Here is an 18,316-nt window from a genome sequence, read left to right as displayed (position 1 = left end):
CCAAATGTAAGTGAGCTGTATCTGTGTGTAATGTAAACTAATCTGTTCCTGAAATGCCTCACATGCGCACATTGATACCTAAATGTTGCCTTCTTCACCAACAACAAAAAATATCATATTTGAGAGACGACTCATAGCTTTATAAATGTGAAATGGATGCGGTTGTTAGCAGCTCATATGTGGAGCATCTTTTGCTGGAGTGGAGAAACAGTAAACAGCTGGTCTGAAGAACATGTTCAGGTCGAGGAGGTGAAAAAAGGACAAGCGGTTTGCTTTTGCTGTTTTTGCAGCTAGAGCTGCACAGCTGCACCAAGAGATGTGTGGAGATGAGAGAGAAGCATGTAGCGCATGCATAAAAGCAAAAAGATGCATGCATTCAGATTTGACTGTTCAGATTTATTTCCATGTCCATGTCCATGGATCAGATATGTATTCGATTTAGGACCACATTGAAAAAAATCAGATTTGAGCCACATTGAGCAAAAAAAATCTGATTTGAGTCACTTCAGCCTGATAATGTGAATGTAGCATACTTGTTGTAGCTTTGTAGGTGGAATTCTTGGAATACTTAGTGAAATACTTTTCCTCTTTGGCCCGGAGGACCAGGATAGCACGGTTAGCGGTAATGCTTATACTGCTCCAGCAGTGCTAGCTGGGGTTAGGAGCAGGCTACAGGTGGATAATTTTCACCTCTGAACGGTGACAGAGCTAGTGCTTAGCACGATTAGCAGCTAATGCTAGTACTGCTCCAGTCTCGAGTCTCGGTGCTGGAGAACTAAACTATAACGCTGTACTTCAGCAGAGTGGCTTTACTGCTCCTTACAACATGACTGGTAGAATTCATACGTAAGGCACACCGGATTATAAGGCGCACTGACATTTTTTGGGAAAATTAAAGGATTTTAAGTGCACCTTATAGTGCAAAAAATACAGTACAAGAAATTTGGGGATTTCATCATCTATAATCCATAATATCATCAAAAGAAACAGAGAATCTGAAGAAATATCTGCGAGTAAGCGGCAAGGTAGAAAACCAACAGAAGACTAATGCTTGTGATCAGTCAGGTGGCACAGCAATAAAAACTCATATCAGAAAAGCATGGTCAGTGAACACAGTTCATCACTCCATCTAAAAGTGCAAGTTAAAACTCTGCCATGCAAAGCAAAAGTCATATATCCACAACACCACCCAGAAACACTGCCGGCTTTTCTGAGCCCGAGCTCATCTGAGATGGACTGACACCGAGTTGAAAAGTGTCCTGTGGTCTGATTGTTCAGCTTTGAGTTGTTTGCCAGGTGTTGTGCCGAATTCTAGCTCTCTGTCAAAATCTGACTCACCGTCTCATACACACGCACATCCTAAAACAGAATGAGTGTAAAAGATTATCCTCAAATTCCTTTTATTTATATTTATTGATAAGGTTTAATCTACTTTTACAGTGAATGAATGAATTCACAGTCTAAGCGTTACAATATATCACAATATTGATATTTTTCCCACACCTGGTTGACACTGAAATTTGCAGTTTGATTATGAAGACAGAATCATAAGCGCTGTATTATAATGTTGACATATCAGCAGGTTCTTGCAAAAACAGAGCCTCACTTGTGGCTACCAGTCGTGGTCTTTGTGGCACAGTAAACTCACAGACCAATCATGTGTGTTGTAAGATCACCAAAATCTTTTCACAGCCAATCAGATCTGTGCAGATGCGAGAGCGTGGAGCCACACAGGCGACGCAGGCAGTGAGAAGATGCTATAGTCGGAAAATAAAACAAGAAAGGCTAAGTCAGATGTTGCGCACCAGAAAAAGAAATTGAAATACTACATTTATAAAACATACTAACAGTAATAATATTAAATAACATAAAACAAAACATTTAAACAAACCTGATATTCTATCTTAGTTCAGCAAACATTTCTCCATATATTGTATGATAAGTCATTTATGTATTTATCATGACAGGCAGGCATAAATCTAATATAAATAAAATCAAATAGAATAAATATAGCATTTGGATCACAACACAAGTTAAAAATGACGACGTTCCGGACCTTAGCCTGACGAAATTTTATCAAACTGGACCGAACTGAATTCTAATTAAATACCCCTGCTCCTTCATTATTAGATAGCTTTAACTGGTTCTTTGGCTTCACAACCACTTTTACATCTGCTACTTTGGTTCAGACCCAAACTGAAAATCTTAAGTCTGAAAGTCTGGTCCAAACAAGGCAGGTGTGAAAGCAGCCAAAAGTTTGGAAACACCTTCTCATTTATTGAGTTTCTTTATATCTTTATTTAATTCGTTTTCGGTATTGTAGATCAATTTTAAAGTCATAAAACTGTTAAATAAGGGACACATATGGAATTACATACATAAAAAATAGTTTGTTCTCCACAATCCCCTGATCTAAACCTGATCAACTGAGATGGTGATTTGAGGTGATTTGTGTGAAGGAAAAGCAGCAACTATTGTTCAGCACCTCCAGGAACTCCTTCCTTCAAAACGCTGAGAAAACTATTCCCGGTGACTCTCCCTCATGAAGACACTGAGATTAAAATACCAAGAGTGTGAAGATCTGTACTTAAATATAAATATAGCTACTTAGAAGAATCTGAAGTATAAAACATATTTTGGTTTGTTTAACACTTTTTGTTTGCTAAACCATTATGTATTTGTTCCTCTATCGCTTGAATACCTTCAATATCAAATTTACAATTAAAAAAAAATATAAAAAGAAAGTAAACACATTGAATGAGAAGAGGTGCTTTGAACTTTTGATGGGTACTGCCAAAGAGCTACTTCACATAGAAAAGAACCATCTAATGAGAGGCACAGCTATCTTTCTTTCTTTTTGTGATTCTGTTCTCAGGGACGTATCAGCACATTCAGACTTTGCAGGAAGCTCATAATCAGCTGTGAATGGGCATGTGCAGAAAGTATTGCCAAGGACCAACCAGTTCTTGTTTGTTTCTCCTTTTATGTTTATTTCATTCTTGTTTCTGAATTTATTTATGAAATATATTTGTGGCACTCATTCACACAGAGTATGTGAAAAATAATTAAATGCCTGTAGCTTAGCAACTATTATACTAAAATATAAAGTGTAAAAGAATTTGTGTGTGTTTTTGTTTATTGGATTTATCTTGTACAAAAAGAAACCACCTTCATATTCAGGTTCATAAAGTTCTTTACTCAAAATCTTTGCTCAAAATGAAGAGATCTCACCAGCTCAATAAATGCGAGCGAGTGTGTGACATAAGCTACAGAAGTCCAATTTCCAACCACTGGATAGGTTTTTTCTTTTGCTCCTCCCCAATGTTAGGCTCACATGGTTTGCCAGATTGATACACAGTGGCAAGCAACAAGAGTCTCACCATGAATATGTGTACTTTTTAGTGTTTAAAATGTAGATTACCCAGCTATGGTCAGCAACCTTCCTGAAGCTCAGTGATCACCTGTTCAGCAGAAAAATAGTTCAAATAAAAAAAAAAACGGCTTTAGCTCTGCTCACGAGCTGTTGATGCTTAAACTCAAGAAGGATAGGAAATAGGAAATACGAACAAAACCATTTATTGGATAAACAACTAACTAAACTGAAAATTAAGAACAAAAAAAAAAAAAAAGAAACTACACTAACTCCCTTCAGGCAAACAACTTTTCCCCAAAGAGAAATAATGAGTTGATTTTTCAGGTTGTAAAAGTGGGGAAAAAGACCTACTCTAAATCTCCCACATTAGGTTTTTTCAGTCTACATAGGGAGCACCTGTGATGACCAATCATGGACCTTTTTTTTATTTCTATGTGAAAGTGTGTGAGAAGGAACAACTCTGAGGTAAAATCAGGCTGTGGATTGTTTAGTGTCGGCCCAGCTTTAGCCATGAAACTTCAGAACACAAAACTAAAACTGTGAACTCTGGGTGCCTTGACTGATGGAATACTTTTGTGGGACTGTGGAAATTGTTTAAATTTGAATATTTTGCCAAACTATAGCTTGAAGCACATTTTAAAGTGAGACCAAGACCCCACAAAACTCTAGCCCTGGCCTCCATCATTATGTTCAATTCTGCTGAAAAGTTTTTCAGCATGACACTGCAGAAAAATCATGATTTTATAACACAACACAGACTAACTGTTGCGCTGAAGGAGATTAACCCTTAAAACACTGGAATCCACAGCTAGTGTCTGCACCCCCATCACTATCACCCATCGCTACTTTCTACTGTGGTATTAGCATCGCTATCGTAGAGTTAGTTACATATTTAGATTTAAAGGGACATTATGAAACCCTTGGTTGGTTTCCTTTCCTTTCTCACTCTGCTGTTCCTCCGGTTTCTCCTCCTAGTGCTGCGTGATTGTTTTGAGCACAGCCGACCAACAAACTTAACGAAAAAACAGTTGTGTATTTTATGGTTGAAAGAAAAATACAATCAGTTTTGGTCCCGCTAACGCCCGCTCCCGCTTGTTTTAGTCCCGCTCCCGTTTGTTTTAGTCCTGTTACTGCCCGCTCCCTCTTGTATTAGTAGCACTATCGATTGTTTAAGTCCTGTTACCACCCACTACTGCTTGTTTTAGTCCCACTCCTGCTTGTTTTAGTCTTGCTACCGCATGCTTCCACATGTTTTAGTCCCGTAACTGCCCGCTCTCACTTGTTTTAGTCCCGTTACTGCCTGCTCCCACTTGTTTTAGTCCCGTTACTGCCCACTCTAACTTGTTTTAGTCAGGTTACTGCCTGCTCCCACTTGTTTTAGTCCGATTACTGCCCACTCTCACTTGTTTTAGTCCCGTTACTGCCCGCTCCCACTTGTTTTAGTCCTGTTACTGCCCGCTCCCACTTGTTTTAGTCCCGTTACTGCCTGCTCCCACTTGTTGTAGTCCCGTTACTGCCCGCTCCCACTTGTTTAAGTCCCGTTTCTACCCACTCTCGCTTGTTTTAGTCCCGTTACTGCTCACTCTTGCTTGTTTTAGTCCAGCTTGTTTTAGTCTCCTTACCTTCCGCTCCCACTTGTTTTAGTCCCATTACCATTGTTTTAATTCCGCGGCCATCCGCCATATACACATTTCTGCCACTCCTGCCCACAGTCCTAATAAAAATTAAATTAATTAAATTTAGTGCTTGAAATGTACTTATGTAGTTATTAAAACAGTAATATTGCTCTGGATAGTGTTGTCCCATTTCTTACCACAGTCCAAACACATGCCATCAGGTGATTCAGAGATGCTGAAATTGTCCCATTGTTGTTGTTGTGTGTGTGTGTGTGTATGTGTGTTTGTGTGTGTGTGTGTCTTTCCATCCTCCGTTTTGATATTTATCAGTAATATTTTGAGAAGTTTTTTTTTTTTTGGCTGTTAACTTGAATCTGCTTCCTTTTTTCTTTGTTTACTTACTGATTGATTAGTTGTTTTCCTTCTGTTCGTTATGCAACAAAATCATTGCATGATTATTATTTTCTAGATTATTTATTAATTTGCAGGATTTTTCTACATGTATATGTAACCCCGCTCTTACTTTGCATGGATTGATTAAACCCCCTTTCCCGCCAATAACAATTAAATTCTGACAGGTCCTCAGTGCAGACCTCTGTTTTCCAAGTGTGTTTTTTCCCCTACAGACCACAAAAGGGCAGCTGAGAAAATCTTTAATTGACCTGAAATGACTCATTTAATCATTTATTCATCATAACAGTATGCCCCCCCCCCCCCCCCAACGCTTGAAGAGTGTAGGATTACGTAACTGCCACTTCTAAGGCTTAAAAACAGTTATTTCACGCAACTTGAATCAGCTGAGTTGAGGAATGGCAGCTATTATATGGGGCCTCATTCAGACCCTGCAGTGGGATTAGCTCCGGGTTTTCTCAGGAAAACTGACAAACTCTGTGATTTGGAGACGCCTCTGTCGCTATGGCATCGGAAATTGAGTTGACAGATCAAATGATTTGTTCTGTCATTCAAAACTCCTACACACTCGTCAGCTTGAGGAAAGTGTGAAGTGTTTAATAAAGTGTGCGGTTGGTTTGGCTTCTTTCTTTATGCATCTTTATCCTGAATATTTCTTACTTCGTTGATGTTTGTTGAAGAACCACCTAAAATTTTTTTAGCCTGCTGCTTACCCTGGTCAGCACTGCTGGAGCAGTATTAGCATTAGCTGCTAACCACACTAAGTGCTAACTCTTTGGCCTTACAGAGGTGAGTATATCAGCCTGTAGCTTGCTGATAACCCTGGCTAGCACTGCTGGAGCAGCATTAGCATTACCCGCTAACTGCAATAGCTCTTTCGCCATTCAGAGGTGGGTATATCAGACTGTAGTGTGCGTGTTTACTGTGTTAAAACAAGCTAAGTGGGACAAACTGCTAGCTAATATTGCCCTGGGTTAGCGGAACACTCAGGGTTGGGGAATACTGTTGGGTGGCATTTACTAGAGCTAGCATTTAACTGCTAACTCTAATGCTGCTGCACCCTGCCTTATTGGAAATCTGGAAAGCTAAGCTTGCTGTAAATAAATGGAAAAGCTTTATTCACCCAAATAAACAGTTTTCAGGAGAGAAACTTGTGTAAATTAACATCCATCTTAGCTTTTAGTTATCCCCCCACCACCACCACCATTAGAAGGAAAACATGGCAACATCACTGTCCCTTACTAGTGTCACATAATGCGCCTTATAATCTTAAAATCAAGTGAGCCTTGTGTATGAAAATAGACCAGAAAATAGATGTTTATTGATAGTGTGCCTTATAATCCAGTGCGCCTTATAGTGCGAAAAATATGGTAACTTTATTTCAGTGTAGCATAAGCCTGTTTTGGGGGGTTTTGTTGTTCTTTTACTGCATATTTTTTAATGGCATTGTTCTTTTGTTTGATTATTTGTTTGTTTGCAGACAATTGCTCAGATGGTGACGGAGAAGGATCTGGCTGAAGGCAGATTGTACCCTCCTCTCCCCAGCATTCAACACGTTTCCTTCAAAATAGCAGTAAAGGTGAGACTACAGACGTACTAACAGGATTTCAGTGGGAGTGTATTCTGTGTTCTCTCTTCTTGATAAACATTGTGGGCCAGATTCATAAAGGTCAGATCCAGATGTGTCGTGGTGTTGTTTAAGGTATCTCGGAGTGTTGCCTGGAAACTGCGAAGTATTGATAATACTTTATTTACACTGATATATTTTAAAATATTGTTTCCTTTTTATATATTTTTGTTTTTTAAGAGCAATACATTATTAAAGAAAAGCAAAACACTGTTCATTAAGTTGCTTGACATCTGTTTATTATACATAACTTAAAGGAACAATCAGTGATAAATGTGAGTGAGTGTGTAAAATGCCAACAGGAGTCCAAATATCCAGAGATTTCTGCTCCACCCGCTCCTTCCGCTACTCCTCGCATGGGTTGCCAGATTCTACAGAGTCTTACTCTGTAGCTGATCAGTAAATATTTTTACAAGCTTTACTGTCCAAAAAGCACATCTCTACTATGCTAGTGGTGGTGCTAAATTACCCAGCTTTGGTAAGCAACCTTTCTGAAGCTCAGTGATTACCAGTTCAACAAAACAATACAAACACACACTCTTTTCAAATTGTGCAGCATAGTGTTTGCATGCTGTTGGGTTCTCTCTTGAAATCTGTTTATTTGGGTGACTAAACTGCTTCTATTTATTTACAGTAAACTTAGATTTACAGATTTCCACTAAAGCTGGAGCATTAGCATTAGCAGCTAACCGCTAGCAGATAGCGGCTAATGCCACTCGACAGAGCTACACTGGGAAACCCTGAGTGTTCTGGTAAGCCTGGGCGATATTAGCTAGCGGGTCGTCCCACTAGCTAATATTTTTACTTTTAATACAGTAATCGAGCAGGCTACTGTCCAATATACTCACCTCTAAACGGCCAAAGACCTAGCACTTAGCATGCAAATGCTGCTCCAGCAGTGCTAGCCGGGGTTAGCTGCAGGGTACAGGCCGATAATATTCACCTCTGAACAGCCAAAGAGGTAGCGCTTAGTGCAGTAAGCAGCTAATGCTAATGCTGCTCCAGCAGTGCTAGTTGGGGTTAGGAGCAAGCTACAGGCCGATAATAATCATCTTTGGATGGCCAAAGAGCTAGCGCTTAGCATGGTTAACGGCTAAAGCTGCTCCAGCAGTGCTAGCCGGGGTTAGCAGCAAGGATTTTAAGTGTGCCGTAAAGTGCGAAAAATACAATGAATATTTTTTTTCTACATTGTAAATGAACAGTGAAGTCATCCATAAGGAACACGTAAGGAATCATGTAGTAACTTAAAAGAGTTAAACAAAACAAAACTCTCTGTAAAACCTCTGCAACAGAGGTAACTTGGTCTTCTTTTTCTGGGGAATTTTTAAGTTTTTATCACATCTTAACCTCAAACATCTAATTTAATACATATGTAGTGAGTTACATTTCCCTTATCATGCTATAACCTTTGAACAACTGTACTCTATCTAAACATATAAAACAAAGTGTATGCCAAATTTATGCTGAAGTGGCAATAAAACCCCAACAACCAAACAACTTTTCTGGGTTGGTCCTAATGAGTGCCAGTTTCATCATAATGTTTGAAGGTCTTTGCGAGTGCACTTTAGGATACTTTTGGAGTTCTTGAAATTTTTCAGATTGATTGACCTTCATTTCTTAAAGTATTTTTTTCTTGTAGAGTAGTTCTTGTCATTATATGGATTAGACAATTACGCAAATAGGACTATTGGGACTGAATTTAAGGTGTGTCCCAATTTTTAACTGGTCTTTTTACAAGCTTTTCCTCCTGTGTGTGTTTTGTTAACAGATCGTGGAGTACGCATACCAGCACAAGATAGCAACTCATTTCCCGGAACCCGCCGATAAGGAGGCGTTCGTCCGCTCGCTCATCTTCAACACAAACTACGACAACTTCACTGTGGATTCGTACGGCTGGCCGGATGAGGCCATGTCAGTTCAGAACTGCAAACTGTGACCAAATTTCACAGAGTACACAGGTATATTATAGATAATATATTGCAAGAAATTAAAATATATATATCTGTTTGAAACGCACAGGAGTGTTTTTACCGAATGTATTTGTTAGCTGTCAACCAAAGAGACGCACATGAGCACTGAATAAAGACACTTTTACCAAAAAACTGTCAAAAGATGTGCTTGTGTTTTTATTGAGAGTCACTTTTTAAAAACCTGAGGACAGCAGGCGTGTTCTACACACTGAGAACGAAGAAGCTGTCAGAGCTTTCAGAGCAGCCGGGCAAATGGCTGCATGTGACTGCAGGAGAAATTGGACATCCCAGCAGGACATAATGGTAAATTGTAGCAGAGCTTTGACTGAAGACTTGGAAATCAATTCTGTTTCACAAACACAAAAAAAAAAACAAAAAAAAAAAACAAAGTGAATGAATAAATGTGCAGTTCATGTCTGTATATACTTAAAACAAGCCAAAATACAGCTCTGGAAAACAAATAAGAGACCACTTCAGTTTCTCTGAGTTCAGAAACAATATTTGGTGACATAACCCTGGTTTTAATCACAGTTTTCATGCATCTTGGTATGTTCTCCTTCACCAGTCTTACACACTGCTTTTGGATAACTTTATGCCTTTACTTCTGGTACAAACATTCTAGCAGTTCAGTTTGGTTTGATGGCTTGTGATCATCTATCTTCCTCTTGATTATATTCCAGAGGTTTTCAATTTGGTAAAATCAAAGAAACTCATCATTTTTAAGTGTTCTCTTTTTTTTTCCAGAGCCGTATGTTGGAATTTCTTCTTCACTGAATATTTGGAGTCTGCTCATATGAAAACCTTTAAAGTGATTTTGTGTTTTTATTTCTTGCCATGAATTGAAAACTCCGGTTGTGTGCATGTTTCACAAGAAAAAAACTGTTGTTCAAAATCACTTTAAATAAACTTTTTTGTTAGGCAACTCAACTCAAATTCTAAATAAACATCAAGTCAATGGTGAGTGAAGATGTCCACCTGTAATTAACTGTTTATAACATTAGAATAAACCAACATAAAATCAGTGGTAAGTGAGAGTGTCTACCTGTAATAAGCTCCATATAGCATTAGAATAATGACTCACTGACATCTAGCTCTATCTAGATGTAAGATGGGAACTGTGAATACTGGCCTTCTTCCAGGTAAACACTGGTAACACGTTCACAAACACAAAACAAGCACAATGGATTGTTTTTGTATTGTAGTTTATTTTTATTTATAGTTTATTGGCGCAGCGACTATTTTGACAGGAAGTCACGAAGACCCCAAGGGGAACATCTAAAGCCCTACAGGTTTCTTACTTTGAACAAAGTCAATATTCATGTTCAAGCACTGAACAATACATGAAGGAAGCTACTGCTGAACTTCTGATCTTTGGAGAAGAACACATGGATGAAGCAAGACTGTGCTGATGTTACAACTCCAGATCAGAGAAGCATGGGACAGTATGGAATTTTATGCTTATAAAATAAAAATGCAGTGTTTCTTACATTTACTTTTATTTTCAACCCAAAATATTGTATGTTTTATCTGGTCATATTAAATTAATGAATTAATATCCCCCAAAAAGTTGGGATGGGGCTATTTTTAAGGGACATTGACGTATTTATAAACAAGACAATGCTAAATCGCATTGTGCACACATTTAAAAATGCTGACAAAAAAATCACATGAAACACCTTAGAATTTTTAAATGTAACATACATTAAAAGAAATGACAACATTACAAAGTGGTAAATGCATTATCATCCCAAAGTGTAGAGGTGCTACTGACTGATTTAAACCCTGACAACAGTCAACAGTCAGCCACCCAATCCTATCTTAGCCATGCAGGTGTACCGTGCGCAGTGCTCACCCTCAGGGTGTGTACACTTCCACTCGTTTAACACACACACACACACGAATAAATGCACAAACCAGACTTGAACCTCAACAATGAGCTGCTGGCGTAACTTCATAGCGTGAACATGCAGGTATTTTTCCTCTGCTGAGACGCACAACCAGCAGACTAAGCACACATATGAACATAAAATTATAAACTTATTAATGAGACTTGCATCAGGAAGCTCAATCTGAGAAAAATAAACTCAAAAACTTAGCTTTTTGACCAAAATTACAAACTCAATAAAACATTACAAAGTGGAATCCCAATAACTAGATGCAGGTACAACTTTTGGGGATATCAGTGCAGTAGAAGTAACCTTGCTTGTTGTATTTAACATCAAAAAGTGAACAGACAGAGAGAGAGAAATTGGTATACTTCAGTCAATCAACAATTTCTTGTTGATCTTGAGGAAAACACGCTGCTCCAAAGATGTGGTTGTTCTGTTTCTCAGGCCAGATGACAACAGACCACACACAGAGAATATGCGCTCCACAAAGGCTTGTGAGGCAGGGGCACTAACCAGATCCAGTGCCACAGGTGCAAGTTTTGGATAGACAGCCTCCTTTGATCTCCAAAACTGCAGTGGTGTCTCATTAAAGACACTCTGTTTTATGTCATCAACATACTTCTTCATTTCGGTCAAGAGGCTGTCAGTCCCATCAGGTTGATTTGTCAATGACACATTGACCTCCATACGAGATGCAAGGAAGCGGTATTTCTGGAGGACAGTAGGAGGGGAGTCTACTGCATTTTGAGTGGCAGTGACATCCTGAGGAGCAGTAGCTGGGTTGTACTGAGCTGCCAGTGTCTCTACTAAAGACTGTGCTGCCCTCCTCAGTGGCACCATGTCTGGTGTTTGAAGAATCAGCGAAACACTTGGATCCAATAGGCAGGCTGCTGCTGGGGTAGCATCAAAGTGTGGGGAATCCGGGCTAAGAATGGCAGCAAAACGTTCTCGTAAGGACTTCAGCAGCACTTGCGCTAACTGCTTCCCAGCAGCAGTAGTTGTCAGAAGGTGTGCCTCAAGGTTGAGCAGGCATGGCACCACGTGTGAGAGTGACTGGCTGTCCCCCTGAAGCTGGTCTGTGTGAATGGCAAAGGGATCAAGGAGCTTGACCAGGTTTTCTATCTTAGCCCAATCGCTTGTAAGAAGTGTGTCCATGCCCAACTCCTCAAGTACTTGGTTTAGTTCAGTTCTGATCTCCAGCAGTCTTCTCAGCATATCCAAAGTGCTGTTCCAGCGTGTGCTACAATCTCGGACCAGAGTTTTGCCACACTTTTTGATTATTGCTTCCTTTGCTACTGACGATTTCCTCACAGCATGTACCAGCTTTCTTGCTCTTGATATGAGCACATCAGCATTTGGGTGCTTGATGGCATCTTTCAGGGTGAGCTGAAGGGTGTGGGCCAGGCATGGCATCCTCTGGAACTTGCTGTTCTCACCATCATCTGGCAGGTTAAGTTCTAAGCAAAGTATACAGAGAGACCCAACAAACACTTAGATTAATTATTATAATCAAATATAAAACACACAAAAAATAGTAGTTTAATAAGAAGTAGCCAATTATTTCCACAGGATAACATGTTTAACATTTCATATAGTATCATTGTAATAAATCTCAATGTTAGATATAAAATCATGATATGACAATAATCAATGTGAAAATTGTACATTTTATATTTTAACAGTAAATCACTTGGGTCCGACATTTAAAAGCATTTAATAGGCTTATAGCAGTATGAAAATGGCAATATGTTACCATCATTAGAGCTTTAAACTGTAAAATGAAAGTAAATAAAACAAAGGGCCCACCTTTTTACATTAGGCAAAAGGTTGCTGTATATAAATGACAGCAAAAAAAAAATCAAGTACGTGATTTCCGTCTTTTGTAAACTTAATGGGATTAATATCAATTAAAGCTTTCAGTATACCATTGTGATATTTTATATCCAAATAAAAAAATTAATAAGACAACTAGCCATATAGAAACACTCACCCACGTTTCCAGTCTCTCCAATCTCCTCCTCGTCAGTCTCCTCGGATTCTGATTCGACCCACAGTTCATCCAGGCCATCTCCAGCACCTCCTGGCTGAGCCCGTGATCCATCTGGGGACTCCTTACTTTGTTTTTGGCTTCTATCCCTAAGCAGCCCCACAGCTTTGACTATGTTGGAGCCGTTATTTGTCACAATGAGCAGCACCTTGTCTTCTCCTATACCCACTACGAGACACTTGCTCTTGTCTTTCTCGCAGTCATATTCAAAGAAATCCCATATTGGACTCTGACGCTTTCTCCCAACTTTTGCTGTGGCCATATTGCGGCGAACTAACGTTGTGAGCACAAGGTAAACAAGTGCTGTGCGGTGCCGGCAACTAAAACGGCTCGAGTGGAAACAATCAAGTCCATATCAGTCCATAATATACGGCAGCGTATAAATAAACTGATTAACACGAAAACGAAGGGCATTCTCTCTATAATTTTAGTACGTTTTAGTTAGTTTTATACACTCTCAATACAGTTCTAGTTAGTTACCGTTTTTAAATTTTATTTGTTTTTTCACTTTCAGTTTTCGTTATTTCGTTCGTTTTCGTTTACGATAATAACCCTGCTATAGACACGTGGTATTTAAACGGGTAATTCTGGACAAAATAGCCCCTATTTACTCACCACACAATCAATACATGTGTGTGGAATTCTTCTAGGAAAGCCTTTCTTCTTTTGTACGGCTGTAACATAAATAAAATATACCATACAGTCTGAAATACTTCACTACTGATACTGAATTTGTGACCTGAATATACAAATTTACTCCTTATTATATGAATTATCTGCCTTTTTAAATTTGTTGTCTTCATATATTATCTAGTGAAGTCAACACAATAATTCACCACAGCATATTAATTACTGCCCTCAGTATATTAGTGATTGTGATCTAAATATATTAATTTGATATATTAATTATGACCTTAATATATTTAATATTGATCTTAGTATATGAATTATTGACCTCAATATACTAATAAGGGACCTCAATATATTAGTTATTGATCTTAAAATATTAATAAGTGACATCAATATAATCATTTGTGGCCTTAATATATATTAACCTTATATATTAACCTACATAAATTTGTTATTGATCTCACTATATTTATTATTGACCTTAACATATTAATTATTGACCTTGATATATTTATTATTGACCTTAGTATATGAAGTATTGGCTTCAATTTAATAATAAGGGACCATAATATATTAGTTATTGACCCCAATATATTTATCATTGACCTTAAAATATTAATTAGTGACATTAATGTAATAATGTTTGACCTTAATATATTAATTAGTGACCCAAATAAGTCATTGATCTCAATATATTTATTATTGACCATAATATATTAATTATTGACCTCAATATAATAATTAGTGACCTTAATATATGTGTTATTGACCTTATTATATTAATTATTGGCCTCGATAAAAATAATAATGGAATCATAATATATTAGTTATTGACCCCAATATATTTATTTCTGACCTTAAAATATTAATTATTGACGTCAATATATTAATTGCTGACCTTGATATATTTATTATTGCCCTTAGTATATGAATTTACTGGCCTCAATATATAAAAATAATAATAATAATAATAATAATAATAATAATAATAATAATAATAATAATAATAAGGGACCTTAATATATTAGTTATTGACCCCAATATATTTATTATTGACCTTAAAATGTTAACTAGTGACCTTAATATATTAACTGACTAGTGACCTCAAAATGTTTATTATTAAACTTAATATATCAATTATTGACCTCAATGTTGATATATAATGTGCTAATTAGTGACCTAAATAAATTAGTAATTGGTCTCAATATATTAATTAATGACCTTAGTATTTATATTTGTTACCTCAATATATTAGTTATTGTGCTTCCCAATTCCCATTCTTCATCACAGCTCTTGCCTCTGCTCAATCTCTGAACTTCCTGGCTCTAACTGAGACTTGAATCAGTACTGAAACTGCAACTCCAGCTGCCCTGTCATCTGCTTTTGCCTTCTCCCACTCTCCACGGACGACCGGCAGGGGTGGAGGTACCTGTCTGCTTCTGTCTCATGAGTGGTCCTTCACTTCATTCTCTTTTTTTCACACCTTGACATCTTTTCAAAACCCTAATGCTGGCCTACAAAGCCAAAAACGGACCAGCTCCTTCTTCCTCAATATATTTATGAATGGATCCACCCAGTGACTGCTGTGAAAGAGCAGCTGACGACCAGGGAAAGACCTAGTGACAGTCTGGAGTACAGGTCCCATCCATCTATAGGCTACTAAAAGCTCAAGAAAAATACCCCTACAGTAAGTGAGAACTAGGGCAGGGTACACAACCCGGCAATCAACCCAAGGACAAAACAGACAGCAAAAAAAGAGGATCGGCACAATACCTGAAACTACTATCCAGGAATCAAGCTTCTACAAAAAAACTGCTACTTCTTGCATGTGAAAGCAAGTCAGTCAAGTGAAGCTCAGCAGCAGAACAAAAACCAAAGTCTGCAGGACATCAATCCCCCAGAGGTTACAGAGAGGAAGCAAAGCCCCTTGAGCCCAGCCTACCTCAGCTCACAACGGAAACAAAGATCCAGGGGTAAAAAAACACTAATCAAGTGACCCAAATCCTGTGAAAGGAGTAGGACTCGATTTAGACAGCAAACTTCTTGAACAACTGAAGCAAAAGACGATTGAGAAGCTGGAGAACATTGAAGAACTGATTTAAACTATGGTGTGGATTTGCACCTAGAGGAAAGGTGAAACCAAGGAAGGAACAAAATCTATGAGACAGCACGATTGAGTGAATTGTCAAACAGAGAAGACAGAGGAAAGCCCCAGAGAAGGAAATAAGGAAAGGATTAAACCTTCTGCAGGCAGAAATCACGAGTAGACTGTCAACTCTGAGGAGAGCTGAGAATGTGAAAAGGAAGTGTAAGTGGTAGGAGCATTCAAGATCAAGCTTCTTCAAAGACCCCTTCAAGTTTGCGAAGAGTCTTTTTATGAAGTAGAAGGGGAGATCTCAAAGCTCATTTTAAAAACAACCCACACTGACAGTAACTGGGGCAAACAGAGCACCCTTCCATTCGATATTCCACTGACACACCCTCCAAAACATCAGCTAGACATAGGTCATCCCAAGGGGAGCGAAGTGGAAATAACCATACGTTGCACCAGGGGATCCTCCCCTGGGCCCAACGGAGTCCCTTACAGACTTTACAAAAAGGCACCAGATGTACTACACTTTCTTTGGAGACTGATGAAGGTGGTGTGGTGACAACAAACACTTCCAGCAGCTTGGTGAAGGGCAGGTGGCATCCTAATCCCTAAGGAGAATGATGCTGCTGACATCAGCCAATTCCGCCACATCCTCTTAAACTCTACCTGGAAAGAAACAAATATATCGATACAGCAGTGCAGTTAGAAATAGGGATCAAAGGGTGCGGAGTGATTCAGTGTTCTAAAGCGCTGGCACTATGATCGGGAGATTGTTAGTTCAAATCCCGGTCATGCAGCTTGCCTCAGCTGCCGGAGTCCTGAGAGAGCACAATTGGCCTTGCTCTCTCTGGGTGGGTAGATGGTGCTCTTTCCCCTTATCACTCCAAAGGGCGATATTGATCAGCACAGGGCGTTTGTGAGCTTATGTATCGTAACCGAGTTGATGTGCTTTACTCCGAATGAAGCAATGCTGCATCAGCAGCAGTTGGAAAAGAGACAGTGACTGACTTCACATGTATCGGAGGAGGCATGTGCTAGTCTTCACCCTCCTGGTGTTCTGGCATTACTAGTGATAGGGGGATATACAGCTGGCTAGCAGCTAAATGGGTGGGCTTCTTTGAGCTCCTAGGAGGTCAGCAGCTCAAAGCTCTGGCAAGTTAAAGCTCTGGTCCATTCAATTCTGTCTCTTCTACCCCAGATAATGTGCCTTTTGCTAATCTATAAGGTCCTAATCTCGAGGGTTGACAAACTTGAGAGCTTGACTGGCTCATTTGCCAAAAGATAACTGTGTCTTCCCAAGTGCTAAAGCAACTATAAAGGACTGTATGGAAGAGGCATTCTGGAACATCCTTTGTCGTCACTCATGTGTAGCTCCTACTCCTACTAGCTCCTACAACTCCTGCACTAAGGCTGTCTCCCAAGCAAAGCACGTACAGTGGATGACATGGGACACATGGAGTTCAGTATGTAATTCTGTGACCACAATATTTTTACTTAAATTACCTGGTTTAATATATTATATTATTGACCTCAAAACAATAATTAACCATTATATATTAATTTGTGACCTTTTTGTTACAGGCCTTAACATACAAATAATTAAGCCTGCGAGTGTATTATTGTTATAATACCACATTATCGCTGTTTATTTAAAGATTTTGAGTTAAAGAGGACGAGAAAATTTAAAAAAGTTTAAAAGTTAAAATAGTTCCATTGCTGCTCTGTTTGTAGCTGCACTGTTTGGCTGGTAAGCACTGCTTTTGTTGCTAGGTTACTTGTATGTGGCAGAGTAATACATGGAGAGCTTCGGTTACAGTGCATTACCAGCTGATAACGGTACTCATAGAACGCCTCTCACAATCACAGACAATCACATCTCAGAATGCATCACATTGCAGGGTTGGAACTAACTGCGGTATAATTAGTAACATTAATGTATGAATAATTGCCTCTTTGTATTTGCTCGTTTCTGACCTTAATAGCTTAATATTTCAATATATAAAATAAAATATCTCAATATATTAGTCAACCAAACTATAAAGAAAAACATATGTTTTTTTCCTACAAAACAAAAACATGTAAAACAAACCAGAATATGTTTTATATATATATTTCTAAAATATAAGTAACACATCTTGGCTGGATTTTCTCAGTCAGTTTTATGAGGTAGAGTCACCTGAATGGCTTTTAGTTAACAGCTGTGCTGAACTTATCAAGAGTTAATTACATTAATTTCTTAATTTCTTGTCTCTTATAATGTGTTAAGAGTTGGTTTACAGTAGCTCTATTTGAGTAACGTTCTAATCCTGTTTATTCCAATAACTAGTCAACTATGTAAAGAAAAATATTACTTTAAGAAATGAAGGTCAGTCAATCCAAGAAATTTGAGAACTTTGATAGTAAAACATTAAATAAAAAGATGTGTCTAAACTTTTGACTGGCACTGTATTAAATTATGACTTCAGTATAATATTCTGTGACCACAATATATTAATTAGTGACCTCAGGGCCGCCGCTCTGCATACGCAGACAACGCAGCCAGCGTTAGGCCTCAACCATTTTGCAGTTGCAGGGAGCCAAATTGACTGAGAATGAAATGTGTTGAAATTATGACATTATTAAATTTAAAACCCAATGTGAATTATTTATGATACGCTCATC

General features: G+C 38.4%; 1 protein-coding gene across 1 annotated transcript in view; it reads left to right on the top strand.

Annotated features, from left to right (window-relative positions):
* The window catches only part of me1 (malic enzyme 1, NADP(+)-dependent, cytosolic), a 122,047-nt gene extending 112,909 nt beyond the window's left edge, over window positions 1-9,138 (top strand). The window contains exons 13-14 of the mRNA XM_022679195.2: window positions 6,881-6,979; window positions 8,796-9,138. Coding sequence (XP_022534916.2) covers window positions 6,881-6,979; window positions 8,796-8,963 — 267 coding nt within the window. The 3' untranslated portion in view covers window positions 8,964-9,138. The remainder of the gene's footprint in view (window positions 1-6,880; window positions 6,980-8,795) is intronic.
* The last annotated feature ends 9,178 nt before the right edge of the window (window positions 9,139-18,316 follow it).

This window comes from Astyanax mexicanus, chromosome 4 (assembly GCF_023375975.1).
Source record: "Astyanax mexicanus isolate ESR-SI-001 chromosome 4, AstMex3_surface, whole genome shotgun sequence".
NCBI classification, from domain to species: domain Eukaryota; kingdom Metazoa; phylum Chordata; class Actinopteri; order Characiformes; family Acestrorhamphidae; genus Astyanax; species Astyanax mexicanus.
The sequence above is the reverse complement of the archived record's forward strand: the minus strand, read 5'-3'. Positions and strand labels throughout refer to the sequence as shown.